The 23,996-nt window shown below is 41.0% G+C and overlaps 1 protein-coding gene across 2 annotated transcripts in view; it reads left to right on the forward strand.

The window, feature by feature from the left end:
• The window catches only part of CAMTA1 (calmodulin binding transcription activator 1), a 691,460-nt gene that overhangs the window by 19,952 nt on the left and 647,512 nt on the right, over positions 1–23,996 (forward strand). For both annotated transcript variants that reach the window (XM_035117087.2, XM_060276129.1), the window contains exon 2: positions 2,259–2,377. In XM_035117087.2, coding sequence (XP_034972978.2) covers positions 2,259–2,377 — 119 coding nt within the window. The remainder of the gene's footprint in view (positions 1–2,258; positions 2,378–23,996) is intronic.

The raw sequence follows: 23,996 nt of genomic DNA on the forward strand, positions 1-23,996 counted from the left end.
GCAACTTAGTGTGAATTTGAAAGAATGAAAAGACAGTTTAGATCTGAATGCCAGATCTCTGCTTTAAATAAGGAGAATGATAAAACCGAGAGGCTTCATATCTGTAATTTTGGTGTTCACTGTAGACTTAGTTCATCAAGGCAGCATGCATAGTCCTCTCTCCCTCCCCACCCCTATTTTATCCTCCTAACAACCCTCTGAGGTAGGTTAGGCTTAGAGTTGGTGACTGGTCCGAGTCACCCAGTGAGCTTTCATGGCTTAAAGGGGATTTCAACTTGGGTCTCCCCAGTTCTAGTCAGACAACCGCTATACCACACTGATCCCTGAGTAAAGCTTCCCTGTCTGTCTTGACCTGGCTCTGCTTCGTGCCTGAGCTTAAACATGTTATAGTACTTTTTTGTCTGGTGAAGCTGATAGATGCTTATAATACAAGACTTTCTTGAGGACTGTATTTTATACCATTCACATTTTTCCCTGTGTAAGACTGAAAGTAGAAAAACATTTGGAAATGTCAGTGGAGGATAATCTGCCTTGCAATGGGATAAGATGTTATTTCTATGTCTGTCTGCCCCCTCTTTTCTGCAAATTAAATGCAGTTTATTTGAATAGCCGCTTGTTACCTACACCTTATTCTAGGCTCGGATGTGGTATTCTAACAAATCCTCAAATGTGCTCAATCCACACAACTAAGGCTGATAGTAGTAGAATTCATTGCTAGGTTGCTTGTACTGCATTTATGTTTGCCTTTTTGTTATCCAAACTTATTTTGCTTTTGTTTTCAGATCTTTGATTATACAAACATTCATGCTGAAAAATCTGGAGAGAGGGCCATTTTTATTTTTAACTGGTATAAGCTTTTTTTCCTACAGCACCTTGGAGAGTACATGCTGTAGAGTAATCATAGGAATTTAAGTTGAACAAACAACTTAAGAACAAACCCTCCCCGCAGCTGTGCAGTCTTCCTGTCCATCATGACTTGGGTTTGGTTTCCACGTATCCATGTAGGTAGCCATACTCCAGCACACTAGACATCTGGGAGACTTTGTGGTTTAGCAGCTGTTCAATAGCTGCCATGTTGCTTCAGGAGACTATAGCAGTTTGCAATGGCCAGGCCTCTGCCCTTTTGTATGTGAGGATTGGGATGCTATGGTCATATGGCTCATGCAGTGATCCAGAGCAGGAAAAAAAATCTGGTACTATGCTTTCCCATGGAAACATTCATTTCTCAAAATGTGTTGACTAAAATGAATCGGTAGCACAGTGGCCTAGGTCACATGCCACTTTAAAGCATAGTTAAAAACAAGCTGTTGCTTAACGAAGGCAAGCAATGTGCTGGTGCATTTACTCCTCCCCTATTCCTGCCTTCGTTGCATCGGGAGCTGAGAAGCTGGCTCAGTGTTACTTGCAAACAAGCGCTCATGATCTGTTTCTCTCAAAACACACCACAAGCAGTAAGCCAAGAGCAAACCTTAGCTAATGAGATTCCAGTTGAATTTTCCAATTCAGATTCCGTTTTTCAAGTAGCCTATGACTGCTCCAATCATTTGCAGAAGCTTCAAGAGTTGTTGTGGTATTACTGAACCGTACATGGTCTCTTATACTGACCTGACACTCTCAGCACTATTGAACTTGCCCTTCAGCTGTCATACCTGATTTTTTTTGTGTGTGTGTGTGTGTGTGTGGAGATAGTGAATAGAGAACTTCTATTCACTCTTTCTGGTTTGTGGTCAACCCTACATCAAACCCAGGGCTCTATTGCTGCAATCTAGGACTATTCATGATTTTTTAAAAATCCCCTAAGGCATTGTAGTTTAAAATTACCTCTTTAGCTCTCCCTTGTATAGAAGGCATACTGGGTTACTGGGAATGTCTTCTGTAGAAGTGGCAGCAGAGATTGGTTTTGCTGTTCTGACACTTCATTTAGTACCACTTGGGAACAAAGCTGCTGGCAGCTTGTGTGGTTGGATTGGAAAGATGTCAGCTCATAAACTTAGTCTCTGCATGTGAGATCAAGGGACTATTATGTCTGTGGTACAACCTTAGATTTGTAGTGGCTCATAGTCTTGGCTTCCTTATGGTCACAAGTGGTATTCATAATGTGACAAGTTATGAAGATGAATTCATTCTCTCTGTGTGTGTGTGTGTGTGTGTGTGTGTGTGTGCGTGAGAGAGAGAGAGAGATCTTTGCATCAGAAAGGAGGAATAAGTTCTAAGTCTTGTTTCTGATGTATTGCATTTACTTTTTTCCCTATTTGTAGATGATCATGGAAACAGCAATGGAAGTCATGTAAAAATCTTTTTACCGAAAAAGCTGCTTGAATGTCTACCAAAATGTTCCAGTTTACCAAAAGAGAGGCACCGTTGGAACACTAACGAGGTAGCTACATCCAATTTCTGTGTTTTTCACTGGCTGGATTGTTTAAATCATAGCACATTGGAATCAAAATCCTGTTCAGAAAGGCTCTGCCACCATCAGTGTAAAGCCACTCCCCCTCCCCCGGCAAGAATTGCCAATCAAGTCATTGGAAACTTAGCACGAAGTTTGAATTGTTTGTGTTTTTAAAAACAAAGAGGCAGAATTTGTGGGCTCTGCTGCATGTGGCAGGTGTTGGCATTTGTTTGCATGTCTTGCATTTTGCTTCTCTCCAAGGTATAGTTAAGATCTGTGTGCATCTGATGTACATTCTCTTACACTTGTCAGGAATTAATGAAGATGTAGCTATGGTGCATCTTTGTCTCAAGTGTTAATTTGATAAAGACAGGAGGAAGATGATAAAACTTCCCAACAACAGAACTGATCTTGACCCTGCTTGCACAATACCCCCCCCCCCAGCTTTTCAAATTGCTTTAATATAGCATCCTCTTGGTGGTATAAATAATGAAATCTAGCCACGTATAAAACATTTGGTAATGTGCATAAAGGCTTTCAGAAATATTTAGTGTCTGAGGAATGTAGCATTCTCATGTCAATTTTTAAAAATCAAACCTTTTAAATTCCAAAATATAGTGGTCAAGTGTGGTTTGTTATAATGCAAAATATGTGAAGAGATGTGAACTCTATTCAAGCTCTTCTAAGTTCTTTGCTGACTTCTGCAGAGAGTTAAGCACAGGCTTAAATCTCTCCTGATGAAATGGGTGGGTCTTTAAAGAGCATAATCTTTGTTTGGATTGTTCCCTGCATATCAAGTATTTCGGTGTAACTTTGGGCTGGACACTGTGTTTAAGCAGTCACACTCTGCAAAGCTTCTACTTGCAGCTTGTAGAAAAGTATAGGTTAGTCAAGAATAAGTGGCTTGTAACTAACAATCTGCGAGGGAAATGTATATTTGATGGTTAATTTGCTAGTTGCCAGAGTTGCTTCAATACCTTCATCTGGTAACTTATTTCAGAAGGTTTCATCACAAATTGGGGGCACCATCTAGCTTAAGTTCAATGCTCTTAACATTCCATTTATTTCATTGGAAAATTTTAAGCATGTGTGCAGTCAATGGAATTTACTTACCTTTGGCAGGATTGTATCTGTGGTGTAGAACATGCACCTTCACAGGTGGGGAAAAGTGTTGATAACAAAGTTATATTATGCTTGATTTCCCACTGCCTACTTGTTTAGTATTTCATGGATTTTAAAAAAAGCTTTTTGTGGTTCCTGAGTTCTAACATCTTAGGCGATAACTTCTGTTGGCTTTGTTGTAGCTTTTCTTGGCTATTTGTCTTGCAGCCATGCACAATTGGGCTCTGTCTCTGTAATTAGTAAAGCTTTTCCACGTAGTACTGTGATGCCGTTTGCAAACCATTTTGAATATAATTAGAAAGTTCTGCAGCTTTTAGTGAATAAGTAAGAAAGAGAAAAGTCAATTCCTTCTAAAGGGAGTATCAAGCCTGTGGGCCAATACCCTTTGGTCTTTTTCAAAAGCGTTTTCTCTGATTTTAACCAAATCTCTGGTCTTTTCCGTTTCTGCTTTGAAGGATATGAAAATAGCCAAGTGCCATTCATAAAAACTTGTGGGACTGGCTGCCACAGATTAGTTATTCATGATATGTTGATTCCTTAGGCCTAGAACTTCTACATAGACTGGAGATTTGAATTCCTGTTTGGGTTTAGGCAAGAAGCAGCTGAGTGAGAAGCAACAATAGTACCTCCTCAGTACAGTTAGATATAGGGCAGGGATGGGAATGGGCCTGTGGTCCTCAATGTTGCTGGACTCTTTCCCCACATGAGCATCAGCCAGCATGGCATAGTGGGTGTTGTAGACCAAGAACACCTGAAGGGTCACAGCCTCCCTGTCCCTAATGTAAGGGCTGATCTTACTGTTATCCATACAGGATACCAATGAGGGGAACCCCCCCCCCCCGAGTAAGATACAGAAATGCCCTTGCAGGTTAAAGATTTCTGAAAGGTGGTTCTGTAACAAATGGAGCCCTTAATGATTCTAAATCCTTTTTAAAGAGTGTGGGTATGTTTGGAATAATCATAGAAATGAAAGGTGCCCGGATACATTGCCAGCTGTAGCTCTGAGATACAGCATGGTCCATGTCAATCAGTTTGAAGAATGGCTTCCATTCATTCCTGGAGGGTGGGGCATGATGGCAGAACAGCCTCTATTGGCTTGTGTACTGCCGGTCGGGAGGGCTGAAGAAGGCCTCCAAGAGCCTGTGGACAGGAGTTGTATTAGCAGCTGTGTGGGAAAGATGGCATACTGTATTCTCTGTGTAAGCCATAGAACAAATTGCAGTTGTGACCTATGCAGCAACTTGCTTTGTTCTTAGAATAGTGTTGATCACAAGTGTGTGTTCTACTTTGAGTTATGCAGCATAAACAGTTGTATGATCAGGCACGAAATAAATTGTTGACTTTGCAGATGGTGCTCTTGAAGTTGAAGATGCGTCTTTATGGAGAGATTAAAGCAAATGGTTTCAAGTTCTTCAGAGCTGCAGTTTCATTTTTACTGCACACTTTCTCAAAAAAAGAGCAGTTCCTCTTTTATCTCTGAGAATTTTTGGAGAACAGGTGGGGTCCCTACAGGCTGGAAGTGGGCAAATGTTGTTCCCATCTTCAGAAAGGGGGGAAAGGAAGACCCAGGTAACTACTGGCCAGTGAGATTGACATCGATACAAGGGAAAGTCCTAGTTAATTCAACAGTCAGCCTGTGAGCATTTAGAAATGGATGCTTTGAATATTAAGACCCAGCATTGGTTTCTCAAAAATAAGTCATGCCAGACCAATCTGGTTTCCTTTTTAGATGGAATTGCAAGTTTGGTGGATCAGGGAAATGCTGTGGACATAGTGTATCTTGATTTCAGTAAGGCTTTTTGACAAAGTGCCTCATGATATACTTGTGAAGAAGCTGGTAAAATGTGGGTTGAACAAGGCTTCAAGTTGCAAGAAAGAAGATTCCAATGAAACATTCAGAAAAACTTTCTGACAGTAAGATTTCTTCAGCAGTGAAACAGACTCCCACGAGAGGTGGTGGACTCTCCTTCCTTGGAGTTTTTTAAGAAGAGGTTGGGTGTCCATCTGTCATGGATGCTTTAGCTGAGATTCCTGCATTGCAGGGGTTGGACTAGATTCTATGGACTAGATCCAGTTCGTAAGATTCTATGACCATAGAGCACATTTCCTTATCTGTAAAATAGTTAGGACAGCTGTAGCACAGGGTGGTTCAGGTCAAGTCCTGGAAGGAAGAGGGAAGCTTGGAGGAAGGACAGTCTCAAACATTTCATTTAGTAAAGTAGCATCTGAAGTTGTGGGTGATGGGGAAAGTATACAGCCTCCTGATGAGGGATTTGCTATTAGTTTGTGGAGATTCACTTAAAGTGTTTGGAAATATGTAGATACACAGTTGCCCAAATGCTGTCTCTTTTAAAATAAAAGTCATGGTGTCTGTTCTTCTCAGAAAAGAAACACTACTTGTTCATTTCCCCCCCTTTCAAATTGGAGAAGGTAAATTATCAGAAGTTAGTCTGATAATGTCATTGTGGCTTCATGTGGTTGAGACAGACTAATATACATTTGATGGTTGGGGGGGATAAAAGTTAAGGGTTTGTACAGCCGTCAGTGCTTAAGTTCGCTACCAATTAACTTCTCCAGCAGTATATGGTGCATATCAATTTATATGCCTTTTAAAGAATTTCTGTTATACTCGGGCTAATACTGCTTTTATATGGCAGCGCCGCCTCTGGCTTTTTCAGCAAAGGAAGAGGGTGGTCGCTCCATTACTTGGGGTTGAAATTACAAACTACTCATACCACATTCTTGGGATTCCTGAACACTTGTTCATACTGCGGTGTGATTTTTGTCTGTACATGCAGTCTTTTTCTTGGAGTTGTGATTGGCTTCTATTGAGTGTTTGAGATTGGATTCAATTTTGATTTAATTTTTATGCTGCCTTTACGTTAAAAATTGTGCTTAAAGCAACTTGCGATATATGCACATCTCTGGAGAAGATGTTGAAAGGAACTATTCCCATTTGACCATCAAAGCTGTAGTGGTAAACAATGATGTGGGACAGAACTTTATTCCTCCATGGAAAAATTTCCATTGCATAAGTTCATTAAGTAACAATGAATAAGTGTTAATAGCAAATACAATATTAGGCAAACATAGCTGTTTCAAAGCTATATTTAATGTCTTTGAGGTGATTATCCCTAGTAAGTATGTGAGAGAATATATATATTTGAAGTCAAATACTTGTGGTGTGTTGGGACAGAAGATTAACTTGGGGCACTTTTTAAGCTTTGTTCACTAAACTAAAGCGGATATGCTAAATGAGATCGCCCTAGGGCATCAGAAAAAAAATTCAGATGCAAATTACCCCAATCTTCAATAAAATAAAATAAAATCCTGGGAAAGCCCTATCACTAATGCCAAGGATTCAGTTTGGTAGCTACTAGCTAGGAAGGGAAAATGAAATGGCCAGACACCTTCACTTTACTAGCTGAAGCTTTCCTTTGCATCAAATTGTATTTGTAGAGTCCCTGCAGCTCTGTGCAAGCACAGGTGTTTGCCAGCTACTGGAGAATGTTTGGGCTTGGGCAGATGGGATGGACTTAAATTGGAAGTTGTTGTTGTTGTTTAGTCGTTTAGTCGTGTCCGACTCTTCGTGACCCCATGGACCATAGCACGCCAGGCACTCCTGTCTTCCACTGCCTCCCGTAGTTTGGTCAAACTCATGTTCGTAGCTTCGAGAACACTGTCCAACCATCTTGTCCTCTGTCGTCCCCTTCTCCTAAATTGGAAGTTAGGGTAAGGAAAATAAGATTTGGAGGAATTTGGATTCTTTGCTTGATTAAAAGACAGCAGTGGCTGTTTCACTGATTTCACTGATATCCTTGAGAATTCTTTGAGAACAGGTGAGGTCCCTGCAAACCTGAAGTAGGCAAATGTTGTCCCTGTTCAGAAAGAGAAAACTTGACATTAATACCAGGAAAGGTTCTAGAACAGATTACTGTATTAAACAGCTGGTCTGTTAGCACTTAGAAAAGCATGCAGTGAATACTAAGAGTCAGCATGGGTTTCTTAAAAATAAGTCATGCCAGACTAATCTTATTACTTTTTTATTAATTATTTTTGATTTGATTTACTTTTTGACATACAAGCATGTTGGATCAGTGGAATGCTATGGATGTAGTGTATCTTGATTTCAGTAAGGCTTTTGATAAAGTCTCACACAATATTCTTGCATAGAAGCTGGTGAACTGTGGGCTAGATGATGTTGCTGTTGGATGGCCATCTGTCATGGATTCTTTAGTTTAGATTTCTGCATTGCAGAGGCTTGGAATGGACCCTTGGGGAATCCCTTCCATATCTCCAATTCTGGTAAACAAATTTAATAATAATAATAATAATAATAATAATAATAATAATAATAATTTCCTTGCAGGGTATTGGTAGCAAGTGAAAATGATGCCTGTTTCACAGGACAACATCAGTCAGGAACCTGACCCCTGTAAATTGCAAGGTTTACAATGTTGTTCTTAATTGTAACAAGCAAGAGATTTGGTTTTTGGAATGTTTACAAGACACAAGGCTTCACCCTTACCTATAGTTAACTTGTAATATAGTTAATGATAGTTACAAGAGCGTTGGATGATTTGATTGGTTCATGAATCTGTCCTGGCCAGGTTGGCTAACAAGCTTTCAGGCTGCATAGACATTTTGATTACGTGGGCTCACTCTTTTCAGGAACCAAATGCTAACATTTCTGAAATGCCCTTTTTGTGGGAGCAGCAAGACAAGCTTTGCAGTGATCTCCTAGCCAATATTTATGAAGGGCTATGTGTGGGATGCAGGTGGTGCTGTGGTTTAAACCACTGAGCCTAGGGCTTGCCGATCAGAAGGTCTGCGGTTCGAATCTCCGCGACGGGGTGAGCTCCCATTGCTTGGTCCCAGCTCCTGCCAACCTAGCAGTTTGAAACCACGTCAAAGTGCAAGTAGATAAATAGGTCCTGCTCCGGTGGGAAGGTAAACAGCGTTTCTGTGCGCTGCCCTGGTTTGCCAGAAGCGGCTTGGTCATGCTGGCCACATGACCCGGAAGCAGTACGCCAGCTCCCTCGGCCAGTAAAGTGAGATGAGCGCTGGAACCCCAGAGTCGCCTGCGACTGGACATAATGGTCAGGGGTCCCTTTACCATTATGCCCATAAGCTGGCCTTTATAAGGGAAGCCAGCAAGCAAGGTGGATACAAGCAAGGTGCCTGTTGATTTCAATGTTGCTTTCCCTGTCCTCATTAGAACGAGCAGATGCCTATTCCATTCTAGCAGCCTTCATGGTTTGCTCCCTCTAAGTGTTGTATAATGTAATGCCCTTGTGATAAAAAGATACAGAACGTTAGTGCCAGAAGCTGTCAGTTTAATTGGGTCCCAACATTATTGTTTTTATTTGCAATGTAGTCCACACATTATTTTATATTGGAAGGAATTACTCTCATGAAGTTATACAGAGCAAACTCTTCCCTGGTGAAGTTTCCGAAATCTCTTTACACAGGGACTTCATGCCTCTTGGCTTCCACAGTGCCTTTCTGTCTTGGCAGAGTTCATTAAATTGACAGAAACTGAGGTTACCTGCTGTTAATCACAGGCGCAGCTGTCTGTTGTGAAGTTTAGAGCTGGAGTTACGGAATGTACTGTAGCAATCTCTGTTCTCCAAGAAACATCAAAGCCACAGACTTATGTGTTTTAGGAATAGGTCGTGTAAGCAGGCACATTTGCACATCTTTAGTTCAGCAGTACAAAAAGACACCCTCCTATCGGTGGGCTGAACACCAAGCCAATTTGTACTGCACATGATAGAAAATGTTTTGGTAAAAATACATAGCTTCAATATTCAGAGAAACATTTGACTGCCAAGTTCATTTTCTCCTTTTAGTTTTCTTCATGAGAGCACCTTAGTTATGACCTATAAGTCTCTCTGTAGTTTTCCATTGCCCTGTCTTGTAGCAACGTTCACATTTGATCTCAGGCTTAATGTCCCCGGTCTGATATTTTGGTAAATTGTTTGTGCTGGTAATAGGGAGAAAGTTCTTTCCTTTGCTACGGCTGTCACCAGAGGAAAGAGTATAGGGGAGGGATGAAGACAAAGCACCTGGCATAGTGTAGAAATCTTGGCGGTCCCCCCCCCCAAAAAAAGTGCATGTGCTTTTCTAGGAATCTAGGCTGATGAAGTCAGTTGCATCTAAATCCAAAGTTACTGTGCCAGTCTCCCCTACCCTGATGACTGTGAATGCCATTCTGCTTTCTAAGCAGCTATGCAGCAGCCACCTTGTGCGAGGAGCCAAGATACTGATAGATCAGGAACCCCAGAGGAATTCAGGAGGAGAATTCTGCAGCAATACAGAGAATCACAAGTGAAGGTCAATATCTGCCTACTGCAATTCTTCTGTTTGTGAGCACCTTGCAGCCAGCCTGTCACAGTAGCTTTAGGTATTAATCAGTAGCAACCTCCCTGTTACAGAAAGCTACTGGCAGAGTGGCTTTCTCCCCCTAAGCTATCCTAGAAGGTCGGCTGGCTATGAAACATCAGTCCATTTTTTTAAATGCTGCCAACGCTGATGTGTTCCAATTGCCCCTCAATGAGTCGGGTAAATAAAGTATTTTTCACATAGAAGGGTGGGTGAGTGGAAAGAGAAGCAATAGGGCCAGGCTGTCATGCTTGACTACTAATCTTAGTGAAACTAATTTGCTATTCTCTGTAGTATCAAAATCAACTACTTCTACTTGGCCGAATTTGCTGGGCTTGTCCCCACCCCCCAAAATGTGAAAGTAGCTATAACTTCTTAGGCCACAGTACAAAAATATGTTGTGAACAATCCTCTGATGTCCTTTGTATGGAATGTAAATGCAATGAGTTGAGTGCTTTGTGGTCAAGTAAGTTGCTTGTAATGTTTTGGCAGCCTATATAAGGAGGTCATCAAAATACATTTTCCTCTTGGGCCTGAGCCTTTGTATTACAAAGTGCTGTGCAGACATTATGAGGGTCAAACTGCCATTGAAAGCATAGCACTCTAGCTTGAACATAATACTTTTGCTTGGAATGGACTGTTGAGGTAATAGGTTCAAATCCTGTGTTTTGCTGTTCTCAGTATTTCACTAATCTGGGGTTTTGTTTCCGAGCTAATGTTGAGCTTTGGATGCCTCTGAAGCTCATCCCAACAGCAGGGGTAATTTTCAACCCCCCCCCCCAAGTCAGGAGGACCATTAACTTTGCCAAAGCTGGTAGGCCTGTTTTCACAGTCAATGAATGTGTGAACCTCAGCCTCACAAACTGGCACTGTACCCCTGAACACCTCATCTTTTACCTGAAATGTCAGCCAAAGCTTAGAGGTAGAGTTTACACTATGTATGTTCAAATTCTTGCATAGCTAATTAAAAGACAACAGAGTCCTACAATTTGGGCTTGGGGATATTAAGAATCACTGTTAGTCCATTAGACTATAGTGGTCTGAAGGAGATGAACCTATCTACCAGTATAGGAGAACATATTCATAAATTCAGACTACAGTAAATACCAGGATCTGGGTGTCATCAACATATAGCTGATACTGAAATCTCTTCTGGAATGTAGCAAGGATACCTAAGGAAGGGAAAGAATAGCAGGATGGTAAGAATAAACATGAAGGGACCCCCAACAAACAGCAGGAAAGCAGAGGAAGAGCTTCCCCTTGTAGCAACATTGAAAGAACAGGCAAGAGAACTGGTTGAGGACCGAATCATGGAGAGCTGGGGCATAAAGGGAGACAAGAGGGTGGGACAGGACTGAGGAGGGTATCAAAGTTGGAGAAGATGCTTCAAGAATTCCTGGTCCTGGAGTCTTTTTTGACTACACTATAAAACAGATGAGAAGGTGCAAGGATGAATTGGTTGGGGATGAAATTGGCCAAGTCTTTTGTTCTCCTCCAGAGGTGTTCAGCCATGTGAGAACATGAATGGAGACAGCAGTGGGCCAGGTCTGGGAATGAGAGGAGTTAGTAGTCTCCTGGGAAAGTGGGCAGATATGTCTAGCTGCGGGCAGGATAGAATGAATTGAAAGTGAAAACTGCAGAGTCTGAGAAGGAGGCAAAGACAGCAGATGGAGAAGATCAGTGGATTGGAGTTCTAGGGAGGAGCAAGAGGCAAAATGTGGGGAGGTGGATGAAAGAGATGAGGTATCGACCTGACAGGAAATTTCACTACAGAAGCATTTGAGATTGAATGGTTTTTGGTGAAGAGAAACTCAAGAGTGCCCAAGGCAGTGAATGGGGAGTCTGTCCAAAGCTGAAGAAAGAAGAGGCCAAGAAGTAGCTGAGTCAGGGCTGATAATGTGAATGCTGAAGTCACCCAGGAGCAAAGTAGAAGTGTTGTCCCAAACTCAGATCATGCAGGTCACATGCCTTTGAGCCTTCAGATTCTATATATGTGTAGGGAAAGAGGGACAGTGGTGAAATTTTTGTTTGATTCTATACACATAGAATAAGACAAAGCAAGATCACTTAGTCGAAGACTAAATGGTCAGAACTTCCCAGAAGCAAAGGCTAGCAGTTATTCAGTGGAACGTTCTGTAACATGTCAAGGAGTTTATTTATTTATTTATTATTACGGTCGAGGACCAGTTCATAGAAGAATATAAAATACAGATAAAAATAAAAATAAAATACTGTGAGTCCCTTTTGAAAGAACAGTTTCAGGGAGCATAACGTATATATGACGCTTTGTGGAACATTTAAAATACATTGTTAATTATATTTCCAATGCAGAAAGTTTAACCCTTAAAATAGAAGCTGCAGAAAACTGAGCCTAACTCGCTCAGGTACCATATGTTGGGAAATTCAGACGGACTCGGGAGAAAGTCTGTGTCTGCATAGTTGGGCACAGTGGAACGTTCTGTAACATGTCAAGGAGTGTAAATGTTGATACTTAATGGTTAACAGTTAATAGTTTACACAATAATAAATGCCATGTATGCAACACCTTAGAGATTATGTCTAATTCTTGACCTTAAAATTCAGGTATTTTGCTCTGGTTATCTCAGTTTTTGTTTATAAGCCTATGAGTTTAATTTTAAGAGATTTTCCACTGCTGGAAGCAGCTTATATATGGCAGATCGGCAACATAAAATATTCCAGAAAATGGGTGCATTAGGGAGATGCCTTAAATTTTTTTTGAGAGTTTGTTCACCTGTTCATGTATTTCACTTACACTGCATTTAATGCCTGGCGGCTTTGTTGAGAAACGTTTCTGCTTTTGAGAAAAGCGAAGGTTCTCTCTGTGATGTTATAGCAAGTCATTCTTGATGTGCAGGGAAGCTTGAGTCATGCTTGTGAATATTGATGTGATGTTGACTAGCCCATAACAGACAACTATGTGTATATGTCCAGCGTGGAGGTGCAGTAGGTGCATCTGTAATGAAAGCAGACAGTTTCAATCATGGCTGCGGTGCTCTTCTCCTCTTTCCTGAAATTCTGCTGAGTCATTTAGCACCCACTCCACAAGCTCCCTCCGCCCCATACTCTGTCCCCTGCATTGTGCAAAACTGACTTGGCTACTCCACATTTTGCCTTTAAAAGAACCTTGAGGCAGAATTGAAATTTCTTCGTGCTGTGTTAAATTTACATAGTGCAGAATTTGCTGTTAATGTTGCCCTGCTGTATGTTTCTGCTAATGTTTACCAAATTAGCAAACGTTCTGAGTAGGCACAGTAATTTCACACAATTGAAAGGTTATAATTCTGGCTGATTTTTAAACAAACACATCGTACTAACTGTTGGGCTTCCAAAGAAGGTGATCAAAGCAGTGCTGTGTTTTCCTTAAACTGCTGCATGGAAGTAGCTTTCTTTTTTGCTGCTTTTTTCCAGTCTTTATTATTAATTTAGATATAGGTAATATCACCTAGTTACAGTTCCCATATAACTTACTACTTCTGCCGATCTTTAAATGTTTTTGAAAAATATTTAAAGGAGCTGTTGAATGAATGAATAAATTTGAAATGCACACTACCTAATTGTTATAAATGAATATTTCAGAGGAGTTTGGGATGAAACTATATTGTTGAGAACCATGAAAAATGCCCCTAGACAGACCTTCAGTTCATCATTATTTCAGTGAAAAGGAATTTGTGCCATGCAGAGTCGGTGAAGAAGAGAGAGGAAAAACATGCCAGGCCATGTCTGAATTATCTCCCCCTAACCCAGCAGGAAATAGGCAGGGTTTGAAGTGAGCAAACAAACCCTTAAGCAACTTTGGAAACACTTCTGGGCCCTTTCATTGAAAGGGCAGTAGGGAGTGACTGGCAGATCCTAATGGACTCCTCTATTGTGCTTAAAGCCAATTAATAGCATAGTTTACAAAAAGTAGCCAAGGTTACCATTTGAAGTGCAGATTCCTTAGCTGATGGGGCCAATAAATCTTCCAATCAGTCTACTGTGATAGGCTTTCATCACTTTCTCTTTCTGGAAAAACTAAGACTAATTTTAGACTTGCCAGTGGCCTGGACTCAGAAGTGAGAGATGATTAAGTTCAGGACACTTTGCCTTTACGTACATGAAAAAAGAAGTGTTATTAACAACGGCACCATAAAGTGCATGTGGTGTATGCACACTCCTGCCCCACATCATTGTAAATTTAGTACAATTTACACAAAAGTTTGGGACTGCAGCTTTGGGCTGATGATTGTCTGTTCATGGTTGCTCTATGCAGTGACAATATGCCCCTTGGTTCTCTTTTCTGTGGCCCTGGGGTTCTTGGAACAGAACTCAGAAATAACTGGCTGGTAGGTCTGCCTGGATAGCCAGAGAGAGAGAGAGAGAGAGAGAGAGAGAGAGAGAGAGAGAGAGAGAGAGAGAGAGAGAGAGAGAGCGCGCATGTGGAAACTGGCCTATCTATTTGTGTTAACATTGCTCCATAGCTGCTGCAAAGGACTTCCTCCTTTACTTTTTTGAGGCTCAAGGTTAAACTGCTTCATTCCACTGGGTTTCTATACCATGGGTGTCCCATTGATGGGTTACTACCATCTCTTTAGTCTTGGGAAAATGACACCATATCATATACCCATGGTTTCCAGTAATTTGTGACTTTGTAATACCAAGACCTTTTGAGGGACACTTATGATTTTGTGTGTGGGGGAAAAAAAAAGATTTTTCCTTCTTTGTTACATTATTCCAGTTCATTAAAATCCTTGTAAACGTTGAATAGAAGAGTGAAGAGATATTTGTGTCTACTGATTAACATCATCATCATCATCATCATTTTATTTGTATGCCACCTTTCCATAGTTGCAACTATGCTCAAGGCAGCTTACAACATGACAAGATTTGCATAATTACAAAATTACATAATTACAAACATAGCAGAAGTCATAAACAATAGATAAAACACATCAAAATGTACACAACCAAATAGAAACAATTTCCACATAAATCATAAGATCTAAAACTAAAGATACAAGAATGATATCAATAACAGCAACAACAACATAACATAAAAATGTGACTGATCTCTGGAAGCATAGGCATTTGATTGTCATCCTCTGCCAGTCCTTTCACTAGCAGTATCTGCCATTTGTATGTGTCAAATATGTTGTGATAAGAAAGCTTGCTGGTGTTTGCACCACAGACTCTAAAATTGTAGCCTTGCATTCCGAATAAGTTGACGGGAAAGAATAATTATTGAGCAATGGGATTCTGTGCAGAAAATTTTCAACTATGATTTTGGTTTTGCAGTATCTGATGAACTGTATGGTGCAATAGCCCACTTGGTGGCTTCTAGATGTTTTGGAACACAACTTCCAGGGGCATGTTGATTGGGACTGATTAGAGTCAGAGGTCATTAAGAGAGTCAAGATGGCTTCAGGATTGCTTTGTGAACTTGGATAAAGTATCTATTTTTTCAGGGAATATTTTCTAGATTTTGAAGGGTGAAGGATTTGTTTTCTGTGGAGTGTGTGTCTGGTATGTGTGCACCTTAAAATTCATGTCACACTACCCATTTGCTCACTTTGGAGAGGGTTCTCTGTCCTGAATGGCACCTCTTGAACAGTATATTTCCCTGACTGTATCCTTCTAAACAGGTTTCTCCCTTCTTTTCAACTGGCATTGCTATAGTCTGTTATATCCATTTATTTGGTTCCAACAATTTCTCCACCAAGCTTTTAATTGTGCCCGTATGATCTTTTAAGCACTTTGTGCATAATATATGTGTTCCACCATATAGTTCACCAACTCTGGTGCTTTAGACATCTCTTTCCCCAATTCAATGTACCTTTTCCTGAACAGGCCAGGTAGAAAATTGACCTATCTCTGCTGAATGTCAGAGCACAGAATCTGACCGTTCTACCCATTATTATATTCCTATTCAGTTCTAGAAAGGGAGGGTCATTAATGTACTGAAACGGTGAAGAATCTCTATACTAGAGGCTAGCTGCCTCAAATAAATAAATAAATAAATAAATAAATAAATAAATAAATAAATAAATAAATAAATTGGAGAGGGGCCTTTAAAGATGCTTGCTAAGAAGGCGAATTTGCTCTTCAGGTGCCTGAATATAGCTCCTGCTTTGCTTCACAGGTATCTTTCACCCCTACCTGTCTTTTATGCTGCCCATTTCCCCCAAGGAGTTATTTCTGCCCACCAACATAGTTTCCTTCAGTCTTAATTTCCTGCTGTACATTTTTTTTCACTTATTATATTTTCTCCCTCCTTGTTTTGCAGGCTGCATCATCTTCCCCCATATTCTCTACCAAAGACTCTTTCGAAGTCTTAGCTTCTCTTCCCTTCCACCACTCTTATCCCCACCCCCATGGAGTTTCTGTGCTGCCTTCCTACTGTAGAGGTCAGGAACTTTGTTCTCCAAATGCCATTATGTTGTAAATAATGGTCCACACCAGCCAAAGGTCATAAAAGTGGCTAGTGTTCTTAGGGCTAAGCTGCTGTATTCCTTATCCCCCCCTCCAAGCACTTAATGCATGTGTGTCCTTTATCCTCAGGACTGTAACCTACTGAGTTCAATGAGATTTTCTAGTAGGTGTGCCTGGGGCTACAGCCTTCCCAACTGTTTTGAGGGCAGCCATAAGTTGGAGTGTTGTATTCTACTAAGTAATACTTAAGTAGACCTAATGGGATGAATGCATCTAAGTGTGTCATAGCCATGAATTTCATTGGGTCTACTCTGAGTCAGATTAGCATTGTATAGCACCTGACAAAAATGAATGCAGTCGTACCTCGGGTTGCGAACACCTCGGGTTACGAACAACTCGGGTTACGAACTGCGCAAACCCGGAAGTATTTTCGCTGTGCGTGCGTGCGCAGAAGCGCCGCACGCATTTGCGCATGTGCAAAGCGTGAAAATAGCGCTTTGCGCATGCGCAAAATGGCGATTTCGGGTTACGAACTTTTTGGGTTACGAACTGCGACCCGGAACGGATCGCGTTTGTAACCCGAGGTACCACTGTATATCAAAATACTTTATTTGAGCTTTCGTATACCTCCATTAGCGGTTTTTTCATTGTTTGCTGATTGTTTGTTTGTATTTTGAAAAAAATGTGAATAAAAGCATTCTAAAAAGCACCCTAACATTGTATGCATCCGATACATTGCAAATTTCTCCCCTGCAGTAAATGAAATATGATCAGCAGTCTTTTTAATGCTATGCCAAATTCCTTGTCTCAGTAGGAATGTTTGCCCTTTAACATTCACCCCCTGCCCCAGTCATGTAATAGTGAATCTGGTGCTGACTAGTGGTTATATGTGAAGCATCAAGGGTTGTATTAAATGTTAAGAAAGAGTTTTGCACATTTTCCTGTGGCCTCTTCCTTTAGGACTAATTCAATCCCCTTATGCTTTTAAGGATGCAGGTAGTGTTTTTTCAGCTTCCAAGTAAACCAGCTTGTCTCTTGTTGCCCTGGGGACCTGTCCGGACTTCTCCTTTGCCGCTCTCTGACCCATGCCCATTCCGTAAGCATTAGTACTTTTCCAGGTGCTATTTACAGCAGGTAATGGTAAGCAGGTAGTATTTCTGCTTCCTTCTTTCCTCTTCTCCCCCTTTCAGCAGTGGCCAGTCATTTTATGTACAGCATTCTGTATCTGAAATATATTTAGAACATTCAGCTTTTCTCACTGAAATCAATTATTGAGTATTTTCTTGTATAGGCTTTTTCTATTTGTGCATCTCTATGCCCCGCCCCCGCTACTTCTCATGTTGCTTTTGTTTTCCATGTGAAATAACCCCCCCTTGGAAGCATAGAAAGCGAGATTGAAAAGGCAGCATTTCAGCAACTTAGAAAATGTAATATTCTTCATTCCCAATTCATTTGATAAGTGAGCCAGTTCATCTGCCTCTTTTATTCTAGTGCCTTGCACAAAGATGTTTAAATCGACTTTGGAAAATAGTTTCTTTGTAAAATGCTCTGTAGAAGTACCAGGACCTGCAATACATATTGTAGAACATTTCCTTGAATGCTGATTTCCAGAGGCTGAGTGTTTTGTGATGCAGCAGCAGCAGCTAATTGCCGCTTCTGCCCTCCAGATAAGCAGGATAAACACTTTGATAAAATTGAACAAATTACTGCATCTCTGCCAGGGTTTTGTGTGTGCGTGTAATTTTTTGCTAGCATGTTTTGAGATGTTTGGTTATTGCAGGAGGAATGGAATCATGGGTAATTTGTGATTACTTTTTCAGAAATAAATAAATATTGGGAATTATTTCCAGAAATTTGAAGCAATGGGAAGGATGGAAACCCCCCCCCCCACCCAGGGTATGTTCATTGCTGGGCAGACCACCACCCCTCAAAACTTTATTGGCCATGGCTGCCCATGGGCTCTCTGGCAACCATGGAATGGTTTGTATCCTTGGACCTGCTTAAGGCCAATCTTCTCTATGGGTGTGGTAAGAACATGGCTGTCTGATGTCAAGATACCTCTGGGTGTTGGAAAAAATGTAATAAATGCTTTAGAGCCAAGAAAAGTGAATATGCATCTTTTAAAAAAATCTTGTATTCAATCAACAATTTAAAAACAGAATGTTGTAGTTGTAGCTCAAGTGTATTAACTTCAGAGGGGAGTTGTATTCAACATTGGTTCTACTCAGAGTAGACCCATTTAAATTAATAGACATGGTCAGTTAAATTCAGTGGGTCTACTGTCTGTTAGTCTAATGTCGGATACCACCCAAAGTTTGCAGTTTGCGTTTCAAGGACAAGCTATTTAAAAAATTCAAACTGTTCAGTTTCTGCACACTTTAGAGTGAGTAAACTTGGCCCATACATTCCTTTTCATCTCCCCCCTCATGGAAAAGGACACAGTCTTTACATGTGCTGGCATAATGGTGAAATGAGTTACACTCATCATAAATATTTGTAACTCGTATTGCCATAAAAAAGCAATTCATGGTGTCTATGTGTGTGTGTGTGTGTGTATCACAATAAAATAGATTGTCTACAACAGATAAAGATGAGATGACAAATACAATAATTCAGTGGTTTAAAAACTACACAACAATGGGAGGATGTCAAAGATGAGGCAAGGGTGGAAAGCTCTAGTGCTGGGCACACCCCCCCCCCCGCAATGTTCCAACCAAGTGCCACTCAAATATTCATCACCCACCCTGGAGTTTGATGGGAAAGAAAAAGTCTTGGGCGCCATCCTCATATGAGTTGCACCACACTCCACATCCACAGATGATCTCACCCAGTGGGTTTGCCAGCAGCCAAATTGTCAAATAGGAATCCCCCAGCCCAGCCTTCTGGAACTGTCTGTCCAGGAAGGGCTGAAACAGGAGTCCCATTCCAGTTGGATGGTCCAGAATGGTGCCGTGTTCAATGACAGCAAATGCCATTGAATGGTCCAGTAGAACCAGCAGGTGGCACTCTTACTGTTCTTTTCCCAGTGTGGTTTGCCCAACTGGGTAACAACAGCCATAACAGGACCTTAATCTATTTCACCTGGGAGAATGTGGACTGATGTCACCACCACATTTTCAAACACCTTGCTCAGAAAAGGAATATTAGTGATTACCTGGAATATGGTGAGATTCAGTAAGGACTATGTTAGGAAAGTTCTTAACTGCTACCTCATTTAATAAGGAAGTGTTTATCACTCTCCTCACCCACTTGGTCAGCCCACCCCTGGCTGTCATTGTCCATCAGAAATCATAAGGACAGAATATGTTCTCACTTTATCTACTGACTCTGCCCTAACCATTATGGTTTAGGACCCCCTCCCCTCATGTGAGGTTGACACTGGGCCCTATTAAGTTAATTGATTTTTGTTATAGTGTGAGAGGTCCAAATAGAAAGCCGAAATGATCAACAATGGTTCAGAACTCTCACAAACAAGAAGAAACATGTATCAAGTATCAAGTGTTATCACTCTAAGGAGACTAATTGAAATCAATGGACATGCCTAACTCAGGTCCACTAATTTCAATTGGTGTATTCTGAGTGAAACTTAGTTCAGTGTAATCTTATATGTGAAATATTTAATATTTTGCAAAGTTTTGGAGATGAATTTTTGTCAGAAGGCAACCAGCCGTGTCCTATACCTTACATTAGGGCAAATTGGGGGGGGGGGGAGTTTAATTTAGTGAAGGTTGAAAATATAAGTTGTCATTTTTATAAGAACTATAGAAGGCTTTCCGTTTTACTCTGAAGCTCCTTAAAAATGGGTGCATATTGTTCTTAGACATTGCCTTGTAGCTCAGATGTTAAGACATTAATAAAGAAATGTTCTATATATGCTTTGATATACTTGTTCTGAAACACCCCACGTAGGCATATGTTAAAAGCATTTGCGGCAGTTTCACAAGCAACCTTGCCGTTTCAGTTGTCAAAAGATTTAATTTGTCCTGTGTGAATTTGGCCTTAAGATATTCATCTTCAAATGAGTCATCACAATAATCACCCAGCCCTTCACCAGCTAGATGTTCACTGTCTTCTGAACCCAGTGCCAGTTTTGGACTGTGCACATATCAATGGACACAAATCCATTTTTCTGGCAGACACATTTTGGCTCATTGATGCAGCCGTAGGCTAGATGACCAAGTACACCCTCAGTGTATTGTATACATATGTATGATTTGGGTAACTCAAAGCTTACTGTGGGGTGCATACCCCAATTCCTTCATTAATGTGTTTGTGCATGTTGGGTACTTTTAGCAAGTGAGTGCAGCATTTGAATGTCTTGTGCACCAACAAAGTGTTGGCTTGGACAAGAGGCTGTGGTATCTGGTAGAGTTTAGTTTGTGTTTACAAGGGGCCCAAAGTTTACTGTGGGCTGCAAAACCTAGTTCCCTATTAATGTATACATATTTTTTGCTGTTACTGGCAGTGCAGTATAGCTTGACTATGTTTGTTGCTTAACAAAGCATTGGGTTGGATGTGATTCTGTGGCAAACTGTAGAAGATGCTGCACTGGAGATGTGGGTGACTTTGCAAAGCCCTCTGACTGTTGTAATTCCATAACCAGATCGCTTCACCTTTCTGCATAATTTAAGTAATGATCACACACCAGCTGCATGATGCCTGCAGGTCTGCCGCCTATTTCCCATCTCTTAGGTTGTAGACCTTTCCAGGAATGAGATACACAGTATTGTTAATCAGGTATGGTATGAATTTTCAGTTTGGTTTGTGGGCAAATGTAGATAAATTCAGAGTGGGTGCTGTTTCATTAGCTGCCTGAACTAAGTGACGAGTGTTTCCTATGTAGCTTACATGCTTTTTATTACTTGGATTTAAATAGGGAAATGTTAAAAATGCCTTTTATGTTTAGCATGAATTTAGTTACATAGAATGTAATGTTTAGTTCTTGGGTCTGGATTTCTGTCTCCTTGAAGGATTCTTGATAGGATTGGATAAAAACAATGTATTGCTGAAATGTCACCTAAATGCTCTATTAGAATACCGGTAGTTAGGGATACTTTTCAGCTCAGTTCTGCAAGGCCTCTTGTTCTTGGAGCCATGCAGCTGTTTCAGTTTGGAGTTACCCATGTTACTTTCTTAATGTTTTATCCCAGAAGTTATACTTCGGCTTTGAACTGGGCTTAGGGTTACTGAGGAAATGGTGCCAACTTAATCATACGGTTTTATCTGAAGTATGTGATCATTTCTCCCCTCCCCAAATAAATACGGTGTTTACTCAGATGAATCTGATTTCACCTTGCTTATATACTAGTTATCAGGCTTCTTAGCTCTTCCTCCCCCCTCTCCTTTCAAAGACTAGAACAATACAAACAACAGTGCCTCTGAAGGATTGTGTGCCTCATACTGACATTGTGATGGGATATTGATTCTTGCTGTAACATTTAAAATGGCGTGCATGCCTCCCAGCAGTGAATACATATGACAGATGCAATATGAGATGAGAATTCTGGTAGAAATGAAATGATGTAGGGTTTATTTTCCTGTTCCAGTGGCTTTGCTGAGTGGGGAGGGGAGAGATGGGTTGGGTTTATCTTTTGTTCTTTTTGTAGGCAGGCAGCCCCAAGGAACTAAGACATTAGTTTCCAGTCCTGAAAGTGATTTTAATAAAAAAACTAATTTAAGGAGAGGATTGGGCTGACTCTGCTTTTGTTTGTGTGCACGTGTTTTCATTGCTGCAGGATCATATTCCCAGAACATATTCTTATTTTGGCTCACTTTATTTCCCAGGTAATTCCAGGGTTAACAGCTGGATGTAGAGGATGTGAGTAGGATGAAGATAGAAAAAGCAATAGATGAATTGCAGTGAGAAACTTAAAAACTCTGGCTCAGCTTTCAGGTCCTGTGCAGATGTAGTGCTGTCCAGTTTCCTAATCATGTTGCAGACTTTCATGCCACCTCTCTGCACAGATCTTCCTCTCTCCTTTTCGCCTCAGAGCAAAGTATGTCTAAATGCTAGCTTTTTGCCCATTCATTTCCTGACTTTAGTTGGCACCAAGCCATAGTTTGCAGTGATGGTCAGAATTAAATTTGCAAAGCATGGTTTGGGCAGACTATGAGTAGTGTGCTTGTGTAGACATTGCATGCTACTTGGCTTTGAAATAGTAAGGTTTTTTTAAAAATTTTTTAATGCCTGTAAGAAAGGAATGGGTTGAGGAGTGACCAAGACTTATGGGGAGCTCCCCCTCCCAACCATGGTTGGTCAGCTGCTCAGAGTTGTATCTAAACTGAGCTGGATCTGGGAAACTGGCCTGTGATGCTTCTGAAACATGAATGCCAAAAACCTTTTAAACTGGTACTAGTCTGTGTCCTAAAATTAGTACCATTTAGTGTAACTGGCTGTGTGGCAGAGACTAACGAATTCGTTTCTCTATGCCTTAGCCCAACCAGGAGCAAACGGCTACACTGACATCACCTAAGGGGGTTAGCAGAAACAGTATGCAAATACATTGTATCTAAGACCAGCTGTCACAATTTCCGGTTGCCTGTTTGTGGGTCACTGTGACCTTGCTCCATCCCAACACTAAAGACTGGTCTCTGATGTCATGCTGAACTTTGGTGGTCAGCATGCAGCATGATGTCAGGGATGATCCCCCCTGCCTGCTCCAAGCCTTGGTGGTGGGGATTTTCTGTGTTGTGTTATAGAAACATAGGATGTTGTCTTATATAATGAGTCAGAACATTGGTCCATCTAGTTCAATAATGTCTACGCTGACTGGCAGTGGGCTCTCCAGGCTTTCAGGCAGAGAAGTCTTTCCCAGCACTATCTGACAATTCTGGGGATTAAGACTGAGATCTTATTCATGCAAAACAGATGTTCTATCACAGAGCTGCAGTCATTTCCAAACTTGGAGTTGGGAGTTTGAGGTGCCTCTACAGTGAATTGTGACTTCAGGGGCAACCCCCATTTTTTGGTGTGTATGTGGGGAGGTAGAGGTTTGTTGTGCTCACCAAAGGGGTGGGGGTGCTTACCATGACAAGAAAGTGATTGAGTTTCTTCCCCGTTTGAGACTTAACTCTCTTTAATCTGTGTGGTGTAGTGGTTCGGACTGGGACTGGAGAGATGGTTCAAATCCCCACTCACCGATGATGCCCACTGGGTGATCTTGGGCCAGTCATTGTCTCCTAGTCAAACCTAGCTGGTTGTGAGGGTAAAATAGGAGGTGGGCAGGAAGAGAACGGAAAGTGAGGGACCATGTGGGTAGTCTTGAGCTCCTTGGAGAAAAGACAGGATATAATGTAATATATAAATTCATTCCCTTTCGTATTGGTAATCAGATTACTTTGGGTAGAGCCTCAGTTCTGAGAAGTCTGTAGCCTGTGGCTTGTTGTCCTGAACTTATAATTTTTTTTACCCTCTTTCCCTGTTCAAATATCATTACCAATAAGCCAGGAAGCCCTAACATTTGCTTTTTAAATGCAGCTCTAGGTTGATCGGATGTTGCCTTTTAATATAATGTTAATCTGTACATTTTAAAAAAAACAGATTGAACTTGAAGTAGTAAGATGTGTTGTGCTTGGTGGTTGAGGGTTATGCAGTGTTTGTTTACCATATGAGACCAGCTGAACTCTTGAGGAGTCCTCTCGGCCATGCCCCCCCCCCCCGGCAAAATAAAAAATA

This window comes from Zootoca vivipara, chromosome 6, assembly GCF_963506605.1.
Source record: "Zootoca vivipara chromosome 6, rZooViv1.1, whole genome shotgun sequence".
Lineage (NCBI taxonomy): Eukaryota > Metazoa > Chordata > Lepidosauria > Squamata > Lacertidae > Zootoca > Zootoca vivipara.